At 42.6% G+C, this 19086-nt stretch overlaps 1 protein-coding gene across 1 annotated transcript; it reads right to left on the bottom strand.

Annotated features, from left to right (window-relative positions):
- Positions 1-1138: 1138 nt before the first annotated feature.
- Positions 1139-18086, bottom strand: amon (prohormone processing protease amontillado). The gene is made up of 12 exons (XM_036819551.3): positions 17478-18086; positions 6841-6948; positions 5648-5918; positions 5525-5562; positions 5029-5105; positions 4580-4668; positions 3933-4108; positions 3553-3866; positions 2965-3198; positions 2736-2900; positions 2343-2460; positions 1139-2283 (listed from the first exon to the last, which is right to left on the bottom strand). The coding sequence occupies exons 1-12, from the start codon at positions 17691-17693 to the stop codon at positions 2122-2124; spliced, it is 1968 nt and encodes a 655-aa protein (XP_036675446.3). The 5' UTR covers positions 17694-18086; the 3' UTR covers positions 1139-2121.
- Between the last annotated feature and the right edge of the window lie 1000 nt (positions 18087-19086).

Genomic DNA, 19086 nt, shown 5'->3' with positions numbered 1-19086 from the left:
AAAGAAATATATATAAAGTTTGGTCATTTAACTCCCAGCAGGGTCCATTGGGACAAAGCTCTAAAGTGTATCCTTTGTGGGAGTAAGCTTTACAAGGAAAGCTTGTTGATTTTTCCAAGAACCAGGATTTTAAAAGCTTTTTGGTAACTTTTTGTAGAGTTTCCTGTACACAAACACTGAGTGTAGAAAAGCGAAAGGGAAAGCTTTTAAGCTTATGCCACTACACTAAAAAAAACAATTTTAAAAATTATTTAGAAATTCAATTAAGGAATTAAAAAAAAAAATTTGACTGACGTTTTAAATTGTTTCTCAAAAGTAAAAATATTTTTTAAATACTTGAAAAACCCCTTTCAAACCACTGGTTGAATAGTTTCTATTTTTATAAGTTTTAACTCGCAATCAAAATTCCACCTTTTATATTTATAAGATTTCAAAAAGGTTATTACTATCCCAAAAATCACCTTTTATATTTATAAGATTTCAAAAAGGTTATTACTATCCCAAAAATCAAACGCTCTTATCCGTTTTTTCTTAACTTTTATTTACAAAATTAAATTCTCTTTCTGTTCAATTACATGGAAATGACAAAACCGCACCAAAAGACAGAATATTGAGCGCTATGGGAAATAATTAAATATGCAATCATCAATCGGTGTTCGATGCACTGGGCATCCAGCATTCACACTGCCTTATACGAGTATAGTTCTGAGTGGTGTGGTGCCTCTATTGTGTGCTACTGCTTTGTATCTACAACATCAAAGGTCAACTTAACGGCCACATAAGATACTCCTTGCGTTTATTTTGTGGTATATATGTATCTCTATATACGTATCATACATTTATGCATATATAGTTAAATATTCGGTGTATGTATATAATGGTTATGCCACAACAGATTTCGCCGCCATCTCCTCGTGTGGTTTTTGATTAATAATTACACATGTATGTACTTCTGCATATATATAATTTTTGTTCATTCCACTCGCACATTATCGATAAACTTTAACAATGCGCAGTATCTCAGTTATTAGACTAGGTAAAACAATCTGTATCTGTATCTGACGTTACGTGCTAAACTCGCTGCTCACCATTCAAGGTTCCGCACTTGTACTTTAACATTTGTTTATGTTTTTACATAACACTCGCTCCGTTCTACGTTGGTTTCACACCATTAATGTTACTATGTTGTGGTTTTTTTGGCCCCCGAAAGAAACTGAAAGGAAAACTATGTATGTAAATGCATTTCACACGTACGAGTCGTCTCGAAATAAAAGCAGAATTCGGCTTGCAACCAAAGTGAAGCGACAAACTTGTTCCGCATTTATGGGATTAACATTTTATGTTTTGCTAAGTTTCCTTTAAGTACATATTATATGCATGTAGGTATATTCTCGTGTGTATATATATATAGTATGGAGAACAAAGGACGTAGCTTTAAAATACGTGTAAATACTTTGTTTAGTTGTTTGTATTTTATACTAGATAGATTTAAGAGTCTAACGGCAAAGGACGCAGTTAAAGATAGGGTATGTATACATATAGATATTACACATTTACATAGGGTTTATCCTGGGTTTCTTTGTTCTAGTTGGTTTCCTCCATTATATCTCTATTTCCCGCCTTCTCGCACCTTTCGAATACCGGCTCTACCTGCTATACCTGTTTTCTTTGTTCTTAGTTTGTGGTTTTCTTTGATATTCACTACAGAGTTTGCTAGGACACTCAACGGATCATGGTGTTGAGTGCAGGACTTACGAGTCCTTTTCTAATGTGGTAAATGTGCGCTTTGCAATTTCCAGAAATGATTCAAACGGCGAATGAAACGATTAGCTTAGCTCATCAAATTAAAAACTAATTACACAAACTGATAAACAACATCACTTGCTTAAATGAACTTTCAGTTCGACAGATCCAAAGCAAATATTTGAAATGGCATAAAGGAAAAACGCAATCGAAATCAATAGAGTTTAATCTCAATCAATCCTATTCCAAAATAAAACACAGCCAGCACTTTTATTGAACCTCACGCTAAACTCGATGATGAAACGCCAAGCTGCCTAATGGACGTCGCTACGCGGATGTTTATCTGGACCTGACCTCTGACCCCCGGCGCGACCCGCCCTACTTCATCTTCTTGTCCTCGTGCGCCTTCTTCACAATGGCCAGCTTGGAGTGTGGCGAGGAGGGGTGCAGGGTGCGGTAGGGCGCCTCCTTGGTGCCGTGGAGGACCAGGGACCATTCCAGTAGATAGCCATGTCGGGTTTGCGGGGAGTTGAAACGTGCCTGTGGGCGGAATCGTTTGGGTTAACGTGACTAAATATAGGACCCCACATGTGTACTACCTCCAGTTTCCAGGTGCCCTGCGGATACTCGCCCCACGAGTGGGTGGTCATGAAGGGCCACTTGGTGAAGCCGTCGCGGTGGTCATCATCGTTGGCCCGCCTCGACAGGATCATGGATCTGTGGGATAATGGATATTTATTGCATTTGTCAGAACAACAAAAATAATGCACAAAAAAGAAGTGAAGGAAAAGGAATTAGATTATTTGTAAAGGTGAAACATCTTGAAAGATGAATTTTAACCGGATTTATTAAATGTACCTAATACTAGTCCACGAGATATTATTGGTCTTTTTTGAAGATAAACAAAAATGTTTTTAGGATAGTACTTAAGATTAAGATTTTAGAATATTTAAAAAAACAGTTTTTGACAATTTGGTTATGTTTTTACTCACTTGGTGCCCATGGGAGATGTAAGGAAAAGCTCCAGATCGCCTCGTCGAGAGGCATTAGCCGAGATTACCGCCTGGACATGTTCCAAGTAGTTCACTTCCGTGTCAGTGCCCTTGCAGGCATCGGTTTTGATCTCCCAAAAGAGCGAGCGACCCATGACGATGGCCCTGGGATAGAGGACAGAAAAGGTTAAGCTGATTTAGGCCAGGAAGTATTCCGTATTTGACTCACTGTGGCTGGGTGAGCTCGCCCGCCTCGCAGTGGTAACGAGGAGGCACTGCATGCCACTGCTTGGATAGTGTGACCATGGCGCCGGCATCCAGCACGCCGAACCCAAAGAGGTGATTGAACTCTAAGCCCACGCCGTTCATTGTCCAGTGGAAGCGGTTCTTGGCATCGAACAGAGAGTTGCGCTTCGATGTCAGCACCGTCAGATGCTGGATGTCGCGCCAAGTCAGCTGCGGGCTGTGAAGGTTGTGTGGGTTGAAGCGAAGGATTAGCATAAATTCATAAAGTGACAAAAGGGATACACTCGAAAAATAAGTAAGGCATTTTTTGGGTTTATAAACAAGTCTGAAAAGGCCAAACATTTTCAAGGTCTGACCTTTATTATTAGAAAATCTAATCATGGCCTTTAGTGCTTTTGATTAACTTGAGTTTCTTCAAAACCCTTTTAAGCAGAAGAGAATTCTGTACCATATTTTCATATACGAATTTAGCTTTGAACTTGATGGAATTTTTTTACCCAAATTAGAGATATTTTCGGACTATTTTTCGAGTGTATCAATCTGAAGGGATCGGAGCGGAGGGATTACTCACTTGGCCTCCAGGGCCAGGGCGAAAACGCCCGCTGCTTCGGGTGCCGCCGCACTGGTGCCCGAGTGGGTGGTCGTGCACTTGCCGTAGAGGTCCGTGGTGGCAACGCCCGTGTTGGGGTCCTTGGCTCCGTTGCTGAACGTGGAGGCCAGCGTGGAGCTGCAGCTCTCGTCGTAGTGGGCGTTCTGGCCGTCGTTGATGGCGCTGTTAATGGAAATGGTCCACATGGAGGCGGCGTAGCCGTCGCAGTTGCAGTCGTCCTCCTCGCCGCCGTCGCCGGAGGCCCAAACATAGATGTTCCCGAGGCCATTTCGACCCTGCGGGTGGTGTGAAAGATTAGCCATTAATTCCGGGGATTGTACATTTGGACCCCTGGATCATACCTCATTCACGCCCTGGACTATCGCTCGCATGGTGGCATTCCGGGGACCATCCACCGTCTTGCCATCATCGGTGGGACCCCAGGAGGCGCTGTAGATGTGGATTTTGTGCGGCTCGTGGCCCATGGAGTTGGCCTCGATTAGGTCCGTCATGTAGGGCTGGTCCAGCATGCGAATGCCTGCGGAGCGAGCGATAAGTATGCATTAAATCTAATGGCGGAAATTATAAATCAATATTTATACGACCCAGCCCCGCCGAACCACCACCACCAGTCACTTTCACTTGGCGCTTTACGGCAATCGTAAAAATTCCACTGCATTTCCCGGCTTCGAAATTTTCCCGATTTTTCACATGATTTCTCCCCGGTGGGCGATAAAAAATGACAGATAACGCGGCCACACTTGTTGCGGTCCCATTCGCAGGGCAAAAAACAGCCCCATTTATGTTTTTCGGAATTTAATTTACAATGAGGAAATATTGCTTATGAACTTTCCATTTAATAGCACACATAGCTGTAAAGCTGTCAATCGATTCACAACGGTTTACGCGGCGTATGCGTAATGCGATTTATCAGCCGAAAAACTTTCGAGGTCGGGACCCCGAAGACGTGGCGTATATTTATGCAGGGGATCCTGCCAAAGCCACTTACCTGCGATTTTGCTGTCATAAGCAACGCCAACGCCGCAAATTCCATTATCTCTGGCAGCAGCCACTTCGCCGGCACAACGAGTTCCATGGCTGCAAGATACAGTAGATATGGGGGTAAAAACATTTACAGGGAATCCTGCAGGTAAGCAGCTTAATAAAAAGTCCTCTCTATCCATTAAGCAGTGCGCATTATAAGCTAACACACACAGCAGCAAACTAAAGGGCTAAATGAATGGAACCCTGGAACTTTGTGGTCCCAACAGAAAATAGCACTTAATTCCAGCAACTGTCTTTCAATTAGCAAAAGTTTGTCTTGCCACAGAGAAAGGCGGCTTTAGTCATCAACTTGCAAATTCCAATTAAATCATATGACATAAACAAATCGTGTTGTAAATTCTATAACGACCATCAAGGACATTTTCCCCGAAATTGATTGGCTTTTTCACTCACCTGTTGAACCAGTCGTCGGTGTATCGGGGATATGGAAAGGGATCGTTGCTGCTGAAGTCATAACTGGCCTCGGCGTTCTGGAAATGAGTAGATACATATAACCAGATAAATTACGGGTACGTATTTGTATGTACCCAGGTAAGTACTTTTTGTTGTAGCTTTTGGGTAATATTATTCACTTTATTCCGTAACATTTATATCTGGCCTTTTCTGGACCCAGACCTTTCACCGAGAGCTGCTTAAATATGCATGGCAGATAAGCACTTTGACAATAATGATGGTGGAAAGTTTTAATGTCAGGAAAAGTTTAAGCTTTTCGCTTCAATTTCCCGACAACTTTGCTGCACACTAGGGGTTTCAACAGAAGCTAAATTGGATTGTATATATAGAACCTCAATCCAAGGTATAATGCCACATTTGCAACTGATATGTAAGCCGAAATTTAATTAAAAGCTCGCAAATGTTATTATCCGGACCGAAAGGGTTTCATACTCACATAATTAAATTTCAGATCCGGATGCATGTAGTCCACGCCTGGGCAGCAAATGTAATAACAAAGTGAAAAGTTAATAAAACTGTAGATTGGATTCATACATTTTTCGCTTCCGAAAATACCCACCGTCATCCATGATGGCCGTTGTCACATTCTTTCCGGTGATTCCCTGGGCCCAGGCAGCCTGAACATTCAGATCCAATCGTACTTTTCCGCCATTCTGACCCGTGTTCTTGAGATACCACTGCATGGGAAAGTAGGGGTCGGTGGGCTCCTCCTCAATCCGATTGGCCTCGCCCATTTTTAGGTCGAACTTCATGCCGTGAATGGCGGGAACCGCAGGCCGCAGACCCCGCTTAACCCGCTTGAATCCCGGCTGTTGCACGGCCGTGTGAACCTGTGGATTGAGCGAACCTATTAGAGTTAAGGTCGGCGTGGCAACCACAAGTGGGTTAGGTTTATATGGGCTATCTATCACAGAACCTGGGAGTAAAACCCATGTAAGTCCCTCAACATGCGGGTCATTGCTATGCGTGTGTGTTTTTCAATCCAAAGCTGTGCAAACAGCTGTGAACAGAAACGAAACGACCCAGTTTGCATGCCAATTTCCATATTGTGTCCTGTGGATGGATGCACACTTGTTTGTGTACTGCATTTGGCACGCTGATTATCGACAATGGCCTAATGGCACGTTCCACTCCGGTGGACAAATGGACTTGCATCCTATCGCCATGCAATCAATGTCCCTATGTCGAACGGCAAACAATGTCCGGTGCAAACTATTTTGGGAGCTCGCAGCGAACTCTGGCATTTGACACTCGTGCGAAAAAGCAGGCACATTGTTACCTGGCGACCTACTTACACAGTGAGTAGTATCTATTGTTTCTAAAAAAAGTCTAATAAATGGTGTATTTATTCTATATGGTGTTTTGAAGATTACTTTATAATGCATTGGATCTTTTCCAACGCTATAGTAGCTCTATTTTGTAATAGAAAGAAATATAGATAAGCAACTTCTATGTAATATTATAAGAATATAAACAATCTAATCCTTTTAATAAAATTAATAATAATACTGTTTTTAGCAAGAATACCAGGTACCAATTTTCGGGAAATGTAAAAGAAGTGCTGCAATAGTATGAGATTAATATGAGCAAAATTCCAGGTACCCAATAGATATTTATTTCCCTGCCTGCATTCATTCCATTGCATTGGGCACGTTTCTACCTTGTTTTCGCCTGAACTAGCAGTAAGTGAGCCAAGTGGCGCGTTTTCCCTTTTGGCCTTGGTGGGAGTCTTCTGCATTTCCACCTACTTACCGCCGGGTGGCTCTTGAGGGCCCGTGTGTGCGTCAGACTGCGCCTGGATCGGGCGTGGGGAAGGGTCCTGTGCTTGAAGTGATACTCCTGTCCATCGGCGCCGACCAGCTGTAAAGATTCCAGAATGCAAGGCAACATTTCATTAGACCCCGTGGCATTTTAAGTGGAGAAAACACATTAATTCTGGGCTTGTTTTGCGCCTAGAAGCGTGACCCGTAATTGCGCTCTAATTGAGTTTGGCCCAAGCTATTTCTCACACACATTCCGATGGGGTGTTGTGTTTGGTGTGTGTGTGCCCATAATTGCGCCCTCTAAATTGCCAGTCATAATCATCATCTGCAGCAGGAGCCGCAGCAGAAGCAGCAACTCCAACATCATCATCATTAATTGGCTTTGGTAAATTGAGTGCCAGAATAGCTGGGCCCCCAAGACCGGGCCAGTAATTTTCCGTTTTTCCCCACTGCAATTTCAGTGAAAGGGGTCTCGAGTTTCCACACGATACGTGCCGGGCCCTTGGGCCAAACCCACTTTCACTTGGCCAATGGCAGGCCGCCCTTGGGAATGTTCCACTATTTTTGGTCTACACGTAAGCAAAATGGTCTTGAATCAAGATTACAGACTGAGATTCTGTAGAAAAAATTTTCTAAAGAATATTTTATAACACTTTGTAAAGATGTCTAAAAGTATGCAACAATATCCTACGAATGCAATTTTTTTTGCATACTTTTAGGCACCCTAGACATTTTCATGACATTGCAATCCTACTTATTTCTTAAAATGACTTAAAGTATGCAACATGATATTGGGATTTAAATATTTTGAAGAATGCTTTTTTACTGCATACTTTTAGACACCTTAAGAAGTGATTTAAAAACCCCGCTACTTATATAAAATTAGGTGTTTTATGTAACTATCCCTATTGTTCTTCCATTTTATTTCCCTTAGTGTATGTTTTTTGATGCGGCTGCAACATGTTGCTCATCTCTAAGCTATTGGACACTCAAATTGCGTTTGGCCAGCTGCTGGGCGTCGTTTAACTTTGCCCTTTTGGACGGGCGCCTGGAGTCCTGCATAATTCAGGCTTACATCGTGATTAATTAGCAGCTGTGCGGCGTTGAGTGCCTTCGCTATCAATTCATAATTCGCGCAAATGCGCATCAATAAAACATCATAAATGGGGATTGGCAATGGCGATGACAATACCCATCAATTTGCCAGCAAAAGCAGCTCGCCGACAGCGAATCTATTTTTAAAACATGGCTCATTAACCAAGCCAGCCGCAAAATCATAAGGATGATGACTTGAAAGGCTTCCTGGCTGCTGGCTCCTGGCTGGAGCTCTAGGCACACGTGGGTAATTGCCTAAACCCATCTGAAGACTTTCACTAAACAAAAGTTCTTGCAGCCCGTCGGAGTTTCATCAACGTGAGCTTATGCAAAACCCGCCCACGCGGTGGTTTTAAGGATTCCTCCCCTTCCACAGCAGCATTAAATATGAATAAGGACATTTGGGCCAGAAAATTGAAGCAGCGGAATGTTTTCACTCTTTTAGGCCTGTTTCGGCGTTTATGGCTTTTCTGACCGCTGTCTGCAAACTTCCAATTTGCCCTCAACACTTTGCCCGCAAAGGAATAAGGGTTTAATTCTTATCGGAAAGGGTTGCGGGAATGGTAGAAATTTCTTTGATCAGACGAAAATGCGTAATTCTAGGTAAACGACAAAAGTGTCTAATAAATATCCAATAAAATTAACAAGCGAAATAAGAAGCCCCGAAGGCAAGACACTGAAAAAATTGTATATTGCCCGTTGCTTAAACCTTCTACTTTAGCTTTATATCTTAAAATGCAAAGAATTCATATTCTATATATATAAAAGCAGCAGATTATATTCGTTATTATTTGCAAGACAGTGAATATTCGGCTTGGCATTGTATTGTAGGTTTTAGCTAAGACTTCCCATTTTCTTAAATTAATTAACATTTATGTTGACTTTCGGTTTCTTGTTTGTTGATTTGTGAAACCAACTCCCGAACCTAAAACCCCGATTTCGCTGTGTACATCTTTCATAAATATTCCCGGAATTCGGTTTACATTTCCAGACTTTGTGTCACGAATTGATGAATTCCCAGCCAGCCACGTCAGCCATCACCACCGCCGACCGGCAGTCAATAAAGGACATCACCCCTTCCAAGAAATCCAGGGGTGTATGGGGTGGAAACAGGACACCCCTGGTTTACTTAGGCGCCAAGTGCCGCGCATAAGTAAGCAGGGAAACAAAACATCGACAGGCCGCGCAACTGGAGGGCCATCAATCCGTTGACTGCTGTCAATCACAGTGCTCCACAGACAGTTCGACAATGCGAAAAGCAAGGGGAGTTCGTCTATTTTTATGCCCTGTTAATTTGTGTGTAAATTACTCGATGGGTACTGCAACAGCTGGCCAGCTGGTTGGTTGGCCTATCGCAGCCCAGCCAATTTAATGGACTTCCTAAGTATGTTGCCACGAAAAAACGTATAGAATGGATAGATAACGATGGCATTGGGTATACGCACAGTGGGCCCACACACATGAACAACGGGAATTAACTAATCTGTTGGCCGGTCGACCACATGTGGCTAAATTGCTTGCATATTTTTAGATGTCCCCGCATAATTTGCGGATTTCTCTTCATGAGCTGAGCATATGGCATGTGCCAAGTGAAAGTAAAAGTAAGAGTAAGGACAAAAATTTAGATGGGGATTTATGTGGGAGGTGGTGAAAGCAGGAGGTCTAATGTGGCAATATAGCTGCCATTGTGTCTGTGTGCCCGGCTCGCCATTATAAATATAATGTGTCGCACACACGGGGTGATAACGGGGCTTCGTGGCAAGTGTGGCAGCTGTTGGCCACCCCCTTTGTTTCAGTGTGTGTGTGGGTTACTTAAGCTCGACACCACCCACACGAAAAAGCTCGCACATGTGTGCGTTTTGGCCATTGCTCACTCTTCAGCCTGCCAAATTGGTGTCTATAATTAGTCGGCTGCCGCATTTAAATAGCAAATTTATTAACAAGAAGCCGTTCGTCGACACTTGTTGCTTCACACTTTCTCTCTTTTTTTTATTACCAAAAGGACAACAGCTGTGTAGTTACATCACTAAGAGCGGTATCCTTTTGGCGTGGGCGCTATTGTCGCCGGATCATGGCCACAAGTCGCCTGCCCCGGTGACACGTCATCTCTCTTCTCCCGTCAGAATCAGAAATTTATGGATTTTCACTCGCCCCGCGCGAGAATTCATGAAAGGTGAATGAAAAACCCGCTGGAAAAGCTGAAATATCAGCAGATGCGCTGTACATGACAGCCTCCTCCTCTATATATATGGCCATCCCATGTACATGGCCATGTATTTATGTGCAGCAGATATTTCACAGTGCCTGCAAAAATAGCATACCACAATGGGCGGACCGTTTGTGTGCCTTGGGGCTCAGTGTGAGCACACAATAAGGACTTTAACTTGTTAATACAGCCCCCTTTGTTTACCTTAATCGAATTCTGGTTCGGTCAGCTGCACCATGGCGGGCATTCAACAAGTTGAGCAAACAGAATTGCCTCTAAATTCCCTCAAAAGAGCTGATAAAATATTTAGTTTTCGATTCCAGAATAATTTCAGTGTGTCGGAAAGGAGAGTTTTGTGTTAAACGCTTCCTTGGGGGGGAAAGTGCGTAGTATTTTGGCAAAGACACTGGCACAACCCACGTTGGTAATATTCTATTTGCATTTATTAGCATATTCAATCTAAAAGCACAGGAAGGTGTATTGATTTTATGCAAGAAAGGTTTTATTAAAATTGAAATTTCAATTTTGTTCTTCCTTATAGGAAAATAATATATCTTGGGTGTGTCAAGAGGAAATTTTAATAAATAAATAATAATATTTTACCAGGGATGTAAGATCACCTATAAAGGAATCTAAAAGCATGCCACAATATATTCTTTAAATAGAAGACCAAAGGATATATTCACTGCATACTTTTAGGCACTTTTATGAAATATTTTAAATCACCTGTGATGTCAGAAAAGGCATCCCTAAAGTAGAATAAAAGTAAAAGAAAATCAATCCCACTTAGTTCGACTTCCGTTTCCGCCCAAAGTGGGCAAGAGATTATGCGAACAGTATAATAAATACATCTCAGATAAAGGACATTACGCAATCGTCACATTTTATTTGTATCCGAGGAAAAACCATTCATCAAATTGTGCGCCCAGTTAGTCAATGCTTTTTAGCCCGGTTTAGTTAACCGACGTCAGCAATAGCTGCCGTTTATCAAGGACAGGCACAGTCACTTTATCAGAAGCTGGCCAATTTTTCTAGTGGCATTAGCCGTCAATAACTACTGGCGTACACATAACACATAATATAATATAGATAGCAGGCCAGTCGGGTTACAATGTGATAAATGTGTTCGCAGTGCAACGTGGCTAATTAGGAAAAATGGCTGTCCTCCTCCTTCCCACTCCAATTAATCAATCAATCAATAATCGGGGAGCATGTCAGTGCACTATTGTGTTTGCATAAATTATCGCTACAAGCGAAAATCACTGGTGCAGATTGCTGAAATGGAACTGATGGCATTTAAACGTGATGGTATAGAGAAAATCCCCACCTCCCCTTCCTTCTGTCAGGAATGGCACTTTTATTCAATTGAAAAATTCACAAAAATACGCAAAAATACGTCTGTCTCGTCTGGGCCAAAACAATGCAAATAAGAGTGTTTGGATTGACAGCTTGGCTATTCGAGCAAATCCACTCGTCAATAAATGGCATGCAAATTTGCACAGCCCCAAAATTAGAGGACCTCGATGGCAGGTGGCAAATTGGAGAAATGCAAATGAGTGTCCTGGCGCAAGGACTCGTGAATAATTCAGCAGGATGCGGCAGAGACAAACAGCTGCGCCGCCAACTTGACTAATAAGCTGTGATTGAGGCTTTCGGCATGTGCCCGTACTTGTGGCATTTGATTTGTTCCCTGGCTTGAGGTCTACAAATTGATTTGAGCTACTAAAGAAAAATTTAAACTGCAATGGAAACTCAAATTAATCATCAGTTTTCTCCAAACTGGGTCAGTTGTAAGGCCAGCAGTGGAATGGTGGTAAGCCTTTAAGGCGCTTTTCCATTCGGAGCAGGCCACACACACCATATAATTATGTGTGGGGGCACTGTTGACATTGACATGCCTTCGCCGGGCAGACACTGCGTATGAGCGATTTCTCAAAGCAAACACTGGCGACTCGACACATTTTACGGTCTGATATTCTCTTGCAGCCACGCCAGCTGGCAGTTGGCTAATTAAATTTCAAGATTTTCATCTAATTTGGTTCGAAATGAAATTTGCCCGCATGGCAAACACAAAACTTCTACCACACTGACCTTTGACATTAGCAGGCGTGCACACGCGCAAAAAATGGGAAAAAAGAAGAAAGTAATTATGTATTGTGTGCTATTCACACACTCGTTTATCAACTGCAGACATTTTTGGCCTGAGGGGCTGAAAAGTTTTTTAATTATTTATAAAGAGAAAGCGGCACGTTTGCGCTTTGTGCCTGCCTCGGTTTTTCTTTATATTTCCATCGTTGTGGCACTCGAAGTATTTTCCTTTGTTGAGGCCGAAAATATTTGACAAAACTTAATGCTCAAGTGTTGATTTATTAAATTGTTTAGCCACTGACGGGCGGACCAAGGACGAAGGACGAAGAAGGAGCTGTGTGCATTAGCGACACCTGTCCAACGGAGACACCTGTGCGGGCCCAAAGAGCACGGTCCATTGGTTCCATTATAGCAGCTGATCCCAGTGAGCCAGGCAGCTTGTTTACAGCTTGTCTATTTATAGAGCCTCCTTTTCAGTCCACCACCCATCAAATAAATAAATATATCCCTGCAAAACATCGAGAAAAGTTAAGCAGCCACCGAGCTAAACTAGTTAAAGTTGGGTCACACATTCTGTGCGACCCCAGAAACTTTATAATTAGCATTAGAGCCTAATGAAATTCTGTCCCTCCTATGATATGATATTTATAGTTTAAAACACATTTATCAAATTATACATATATCTAGGGACTAGGTTGCGTAACACAATATGTCCAAAAGCAAACGAAAAAGCTGGCAAATATTTGCCAGATGTCGGGCTTCCGTTGTCACATTTTAACTGGCGAAAAGTGAAAAGTTGCCCATTTAAGGCAAAGTAACTTTGCTAATTTTATAAAACCAATGTCAACCTTTTAGATTGATCAATTTTCTATAAAATTCTAACGAAAAAACCTTGATTTGTGTTTGGTATCTCACTGAGATTCCGAAGTAACTTGGTTATAAAAATAGTTTATTCTCGGAATCTCAGCTTATTTAAATCCCTTTAAGGGGAAATAAATCATGCTGGTTTTCAGCCATTTGCTTCGTTTATTTCAGGCCAACACAGCCATTTTTAGAGTGCTGGCCATAAACCACAGCAAGTGTGCGTCATAAACAGCAGCATAAATTTCGAACAGTGCAAGAAACACATATGCAAGTCAATTTCCTTTAAAACTGCTTTATTTTTAGTACTTTAACTATAAATACTGTGGGAATGCCAGTGGGAAACACTATTCAGAGCCAATTTCTGCATTAATAGTTGTAAACTTCCATCTGTGTGAAATTGTTGTCATCTGGCGGCTCTTACAATAGCCAGCCTTTGTCCTGCAAAGGACCATCGAGCTGTATTCCAGGGCTAAAAATAAATAAATAATGCGCCTGGACCTGGCCCACCGCACTGCGTATACGTGATAAGGCATTGTGTGTGCATGTGGGTGGTGTGTGTAGCGTGTATGTGCCTGTGGTTTTTGGGCCGAACCTTTTGCCAGGCATCTTGAACTCCATCCGGCTGCGTCTCTGTTTGTCCAGCGAGCTCCTCCTTTGTTTGTCTTGTATTTGCCAACATATGCTGGCCCGGGGTTACGAATGCCCATGTCCGTGCCTTTAATTTGCAACCAGCTGGGCGAGAACGACCACCGAATTTGTAAACTCGTTTTTCGTTTGGCATAATAAATGAAAGGAAAACAGCCAGCGATAAGCAAACGGAGACGAATGTGCCAATGTCAGACCGCAAAGTCACTGGAACATTTGTCTTCGCAGATCTACTCGCTTTTTGCTGAAAACAACAAAGTACGGTTTGGTTTTTGTTGCAAACAGGAGAGGTTCTTTGGTAAGTTGGAGATATGCAGGCCAACTACGGGTAGTTGCTGGCATCTTAATAAGGTCACAACACTCTTGCATAATTTATGAGGAAACTATGGCTTAGCAATATGAAACTATGCATAGCAGATGAGCGCTGACATTTCAGGGACTCCTGACAGATGTAGGACACGCTTGGGGGAAGCAAATACTTTCGAGAAACTAGAAATGAGTTCCACGGAAAAAGGACATCAGAAGGAAATATCCTTATTAACAAAAAACATATACATAACATATCAGGGCAGAAACAAAGCAACGTATACCATATAAAACAAAAAAAAAATATTTTTTATCCTCAGAAGATTGAACTTGAAAGATAATTTCGTGTTTTATGATTGTGTTAGCTAAAAAAAATCCTTTGATACATTTGCAAAAGTAAATTTGGTATACCAAATTCTGACAGAACATGCTAGTATTAAAATGTAAATATTTTTTTTATGGTTTATGATTAGAATAAGAATTATAAATAATAAATAAGATCACATAAACGTTGTTGCTATGGAAAGTATTACTTAAATATATTTATTAGCCTCGAAAGAAAGAAGCATTCATTGGTTTTATTATAAAATATTTATTTAATGCATTTTAATACCTTTAAGAATCCTTTTCTTCTTTTAATACTATAAAAATACTATGTCGCAATATTAAAAAGCCCCCACCACTTTGTTTATACTTTCCCGTATGTCCATAAACATCTTGTAACAATCTGCTGTTGCTCCTGCAATCACTATTGTTGCTGCTGTTCTTGGGACTTAAGAGGGCTTTTCAAACAGTAACACCATAAACAGGGGGGTAAGGGGTACTGACAACTAACGCCTGTTGCCGTTGGCCACGTCAAAAGGAGTCCTGACTTAACGCTTTATGCAAGGATTTGGCCCGCAGCCCGGCCACGACGACAAGCGGCTCAAAAGGATGGTAGACGTTGGTCGAGAGGGGTACATTTATATGTACATATATAGTATCTCACTGACAGGTGCGTTTGTTGGCTTTTAAAGTTAGTGTGCCTGCTCAAAGGCTTTCGGCCTGGTCGGCGGGTAAACTTTTAATCATCGCAAAGACAACGAGGCAACTTGGCAAATTATTCTAAGCCAACCACTGGGCATAAAATTGCAGAGCTGCTCATATCAAACTCCGCCAAGTGTGTGGGCTCAAATCCTGCGTGGGCTGTAAGGAAGCATATGTATTTACTTGAGCAAGAAATTGACTTTCGCTTTCTTTGCTTTCCCCTGCTTTCCTTTGCTTTCTTTCTTTTTTTGTTAAGTTTGTCGGCCAGCAATTACATTCAACGCGGGATCGAGATTTATTTAGATTTGCACGGCAATAGCTGACTGAATCTAACGTTTTACTGCCGATAAGGTCGTAACATCAAAGGCAATAAAATCTAAACGCACTCATCGTCAAAGCCCCGCAGATAAGACCACGCGGCGTATACGCAATATGGATTGGGATGGGAATACAAGTGAGTTTGTCCTGGGTTTGGGATACATTTTGATTTGTATTCGGCGATAGCGTTTGACGTAGGAGCAACAGATTTTTTGTGTTTTTTGGTTACTTCTACATGTGGCGCAGTTTTATTACAAGGACCACACCCACACGGAACATGGGATTTTTGGCAATTATCTAAAAACGAGTTCGAAGTCCGAGGGGAAAATGCCAAACAGGCATTCGTAATTTGTAATTAAATCGGGGGGGGGGGGTCTATTTTTAAAAACTCCCAACCAGGAAAATCCCCATTTAATGGGGATACTTTGGGATTTGAGTGGGTATTACAAAATCAATAAATAATTACGCAGGACTTTTGACATAAATAAGTGGACAGAAAGGCTATTTCCCCCTTAAGGACTTTTAAAATGCGAGAGTGCAGATCAACATCCATTGACTCTGGGTCCAGGAACTAGTCGTTCCGTCTCTTGTTCCCAAAGAAAAACATTCCGACGCAATTAGTCCTTTTTGCCAGGACTCTCGTATGTACGCTTGTGCAATCCGAGAGCAGTGTCCATGGCAACTGTGGCATGCAATCAGCTATCGGGATGGTTCAGGATGGGGGCACTGGCAGATGAGATTGCGCCATTGCAAACAGCATCGATGTCGCAATAAAGCCAGTGGATAACAAGGACATCTCCATTGGGAGCGGGAGTACAGAGAGCTGGGGCCTCAGGTGCCGACTGGCTATCGGATTACCAAGGAATAGGAGAGTTAATTGGATTTAGCGCCTGCTTTATAGGTTTCCCCCTATTTCTGACCCCATCGAAAGCACTCTAGTTCTTATTGATGTCCCTAATTAATTGCGTCCGTTCCAGCTCTTGAACTCGCTATAATCCCGAAATCCCCGGGTGAGTTATTGACCTAATCCGAGGAGCGTGCAACAAGTGCGCGTCATAGCTGTCAAGTGCTGACAGAATTGGGCGATGGTTATGCATTATTGTGACGGATGCCAGACACATAAGAGGGTCTCTGTGGAAATCGCAATGCTGTCAGGATTGCAGAATCCCTTTTCTGACAAGAAAGAAAGTCTCTGCTGACGTTTCACTTGGTATTATATGGAAATATGTTGGCATCGTTATGTTTTATAACATTGTGTAAACGACATTTCAATAGCATCTTCAAAGAGTATATTTTTTTTATAACATGTAGAGATATCAAAAAAACTTTAATATGGTAAATGAGATTGTAAGAAACGGACCGTAACTATAAAATAATTTCTAATACATTTGAATTGATGAAAGTACATCTCTAAGGTGGTAATATATAAACAAAAATTGTAATACTAAAATCATATAACATTTTTAAGAACCAAGAATATATTTTAGAAATAACTATATTAATAAAATCATATATTATATATAGATGGCAAAAACTTCATTATTCTTTAAAAACCGTGGAAAATTAGAGAAGAACAGAGTTGAAAATTCCATTCTATGTAGTTATTTTGATTTATTTTTCTGTGGAACGCGACAGGTCAAAGTGCCACAGACAGCAGCAATTTCTGAGTAAAATGACTGACCTATTATGGTGTTATTTACCCCCGTGTGTGGGAAAGTATATTTTCGCCACGTTGACCTTGGCTCGAATGCAATGGCTTTTTAGCATGCAATGCGCAAATTTGCGCCTGGCGGTATGCAAGGAAAGCAACTTGGCCTGCCGACGGAAGTTGGCCAATGCCAGAGGCGAAAACTTTGGCGGTTGCCTGCTGGCCAAAAGCTGCCTTTGGCATTCCCATCACGCTCCTGGGCACCCACACACACTGAGATACTGGAAAAACCCCTCGAGCCATCGCAATTAAGGCCTGACACTCGCCCGACAAGTGCAGCATGTCAACCTGAAAGCCAGGCCAGCAAACATGGCCCAAACAACCCGACCGTCGGCAATATAATAATTGATTTTTCGCACAAACCACTTACCGGGCCTAGGTTGTCGAAGCCGTACTTGTCGGCCACTTCATGGGCGAACCCGTTGTCCACTCCGCGCCGGAAGCGCACCAGAAAGGAGCTGGTGAAGACGGCGGGGCCAGTCAGTCCGGATCCCGATCCTCCTGCTCCTCCTCCGCCCGCTCCGGCACTGGCCAAGTGGAGGAGCAGGAATGGGGCCAACAGCCAGCTCCATGCGGCTGCTGCCATGGAATTCAGTTTTGAATGGGCTCTGGCTCCTTGGGCTCCTGGCGACGATGGGGCAACTCTGGCAGCCCTTAAAAACAAGTCCTCTTTGGGGGTGGTGGGGTTTTCCTGGTGCGTCGCTGGGCTGATGGAGTGTCGAAATTAAAGGCCGCGCTTCGCTGCACACCCTGCGTTTCAGTTCCAAAGTTGGCCAAGCGAATCGGGTAATCAGGACCAAGTTGCTCGGCTGGCAAAATGTCCTTTTGTTGTGGTGGCGATTTGTTTTCCTTGTTGTGTATCGGTGGCCCTGCTCCAGAGCTTGTTGTGCTTTCCTTCCGCTTGGAGTTGTTTTCCTATGATCTCAAGCTGGGGTCTTTGTGCGCTGCCACGAACTTCACTGGGGCGCTGCGCGCTGAGAACTGTTCGCCAGCGGTATCGACGGACGCCATTATGAATGCCCGCCCCGCCAGGCGCCAGAGCGGAGGCGAAAGCTCCCGCGGAGAAGCTCGCTCGAAAGCTCGGAAAAGCGGACGAAAACCACCCGCCACCCACTCGACGCACCCCTAAGCGGACCTACTGCTGTCCCACTCGCTCTTGCAGGGGCGCTAGCAGGACTTTAGCAAGGGGGTGTGTTATGAAATATATATTTCCACAGTTATCAGGTATTTCATTATTAAGAACTTGTATTTCGGTTTACTGCGCAATCCCTAATTAAGTCTAAAAACTTATAAGATTACAACTTAAAAACTCAAAGAAATAACACAACTCTCTTTGGTTCTGAAAAACAGAAACCTTTTAGATCCAGTATCAAAAAAAATTATCTGTATTGAGGTTGTCCTGTTTAGACAAAGCTTATACAGTCTGTAATAAACTGTGAGATTTTAATTTAAAAAAAATTATAATATTATGCTGTAAAACAGATATATTTCCAAAAAGTTAGTAAATACTTCAACGTTAATGCGTTTACAGCTTAGGCAGACACCATAAAATATAAATCTTTTAATGGTATAAATAAAACTATTTTCATAAATTGTTAAATGACTATATAAGAACTTAAGAATGTTTAAAAATGTATTTTTGAAGAGACCGTAAGCCCCCTGTGAAACTCCTCCTACGCCCCTGTACGACTGCTATCGCTCAGCTGCGTTAGCTAAGCTTTTCTTTGGCTTTCCCCCTGACTCCGGCTTTCCAGCCCGGCTGACTTGGCTTCTGCAGCGGCTTTAGCAGCCCACAGACGTCACCAATTCGGCCGCCCGCTGCCATTAGCCACCCACAACCCCGCCCGCCCTGTGCTAAATTTTAGCCACTGCTTTGCCATTGGTTTATGCTGCGCTCCGAGAACATATGGCAGCATACTTGACTTTCGCCGACTTTCGGCGCGACTCGACCGGAGGCACAGTCACATGCTCCAGTGCAG

This window comes from Drosophila suzukii, chromosome 3 (assembly GCF_043229965.1).
Source record: "Drosophila suzukii chromosome 3, CBGP_Dsuzu_IsoJpt1.0, whole genome shotgun sequence".
NCBI lineage: Eukaryota > Metazoa > Arthropoda > Insecta > Diptera > Drosophilidae > Drosophila > Drosophila suzukii.
The sequence above is the reverse complement of the archived record's forward strand: the minus strand, read 5'-3'. Positions and strand labels throughout refer to the sequence as shown.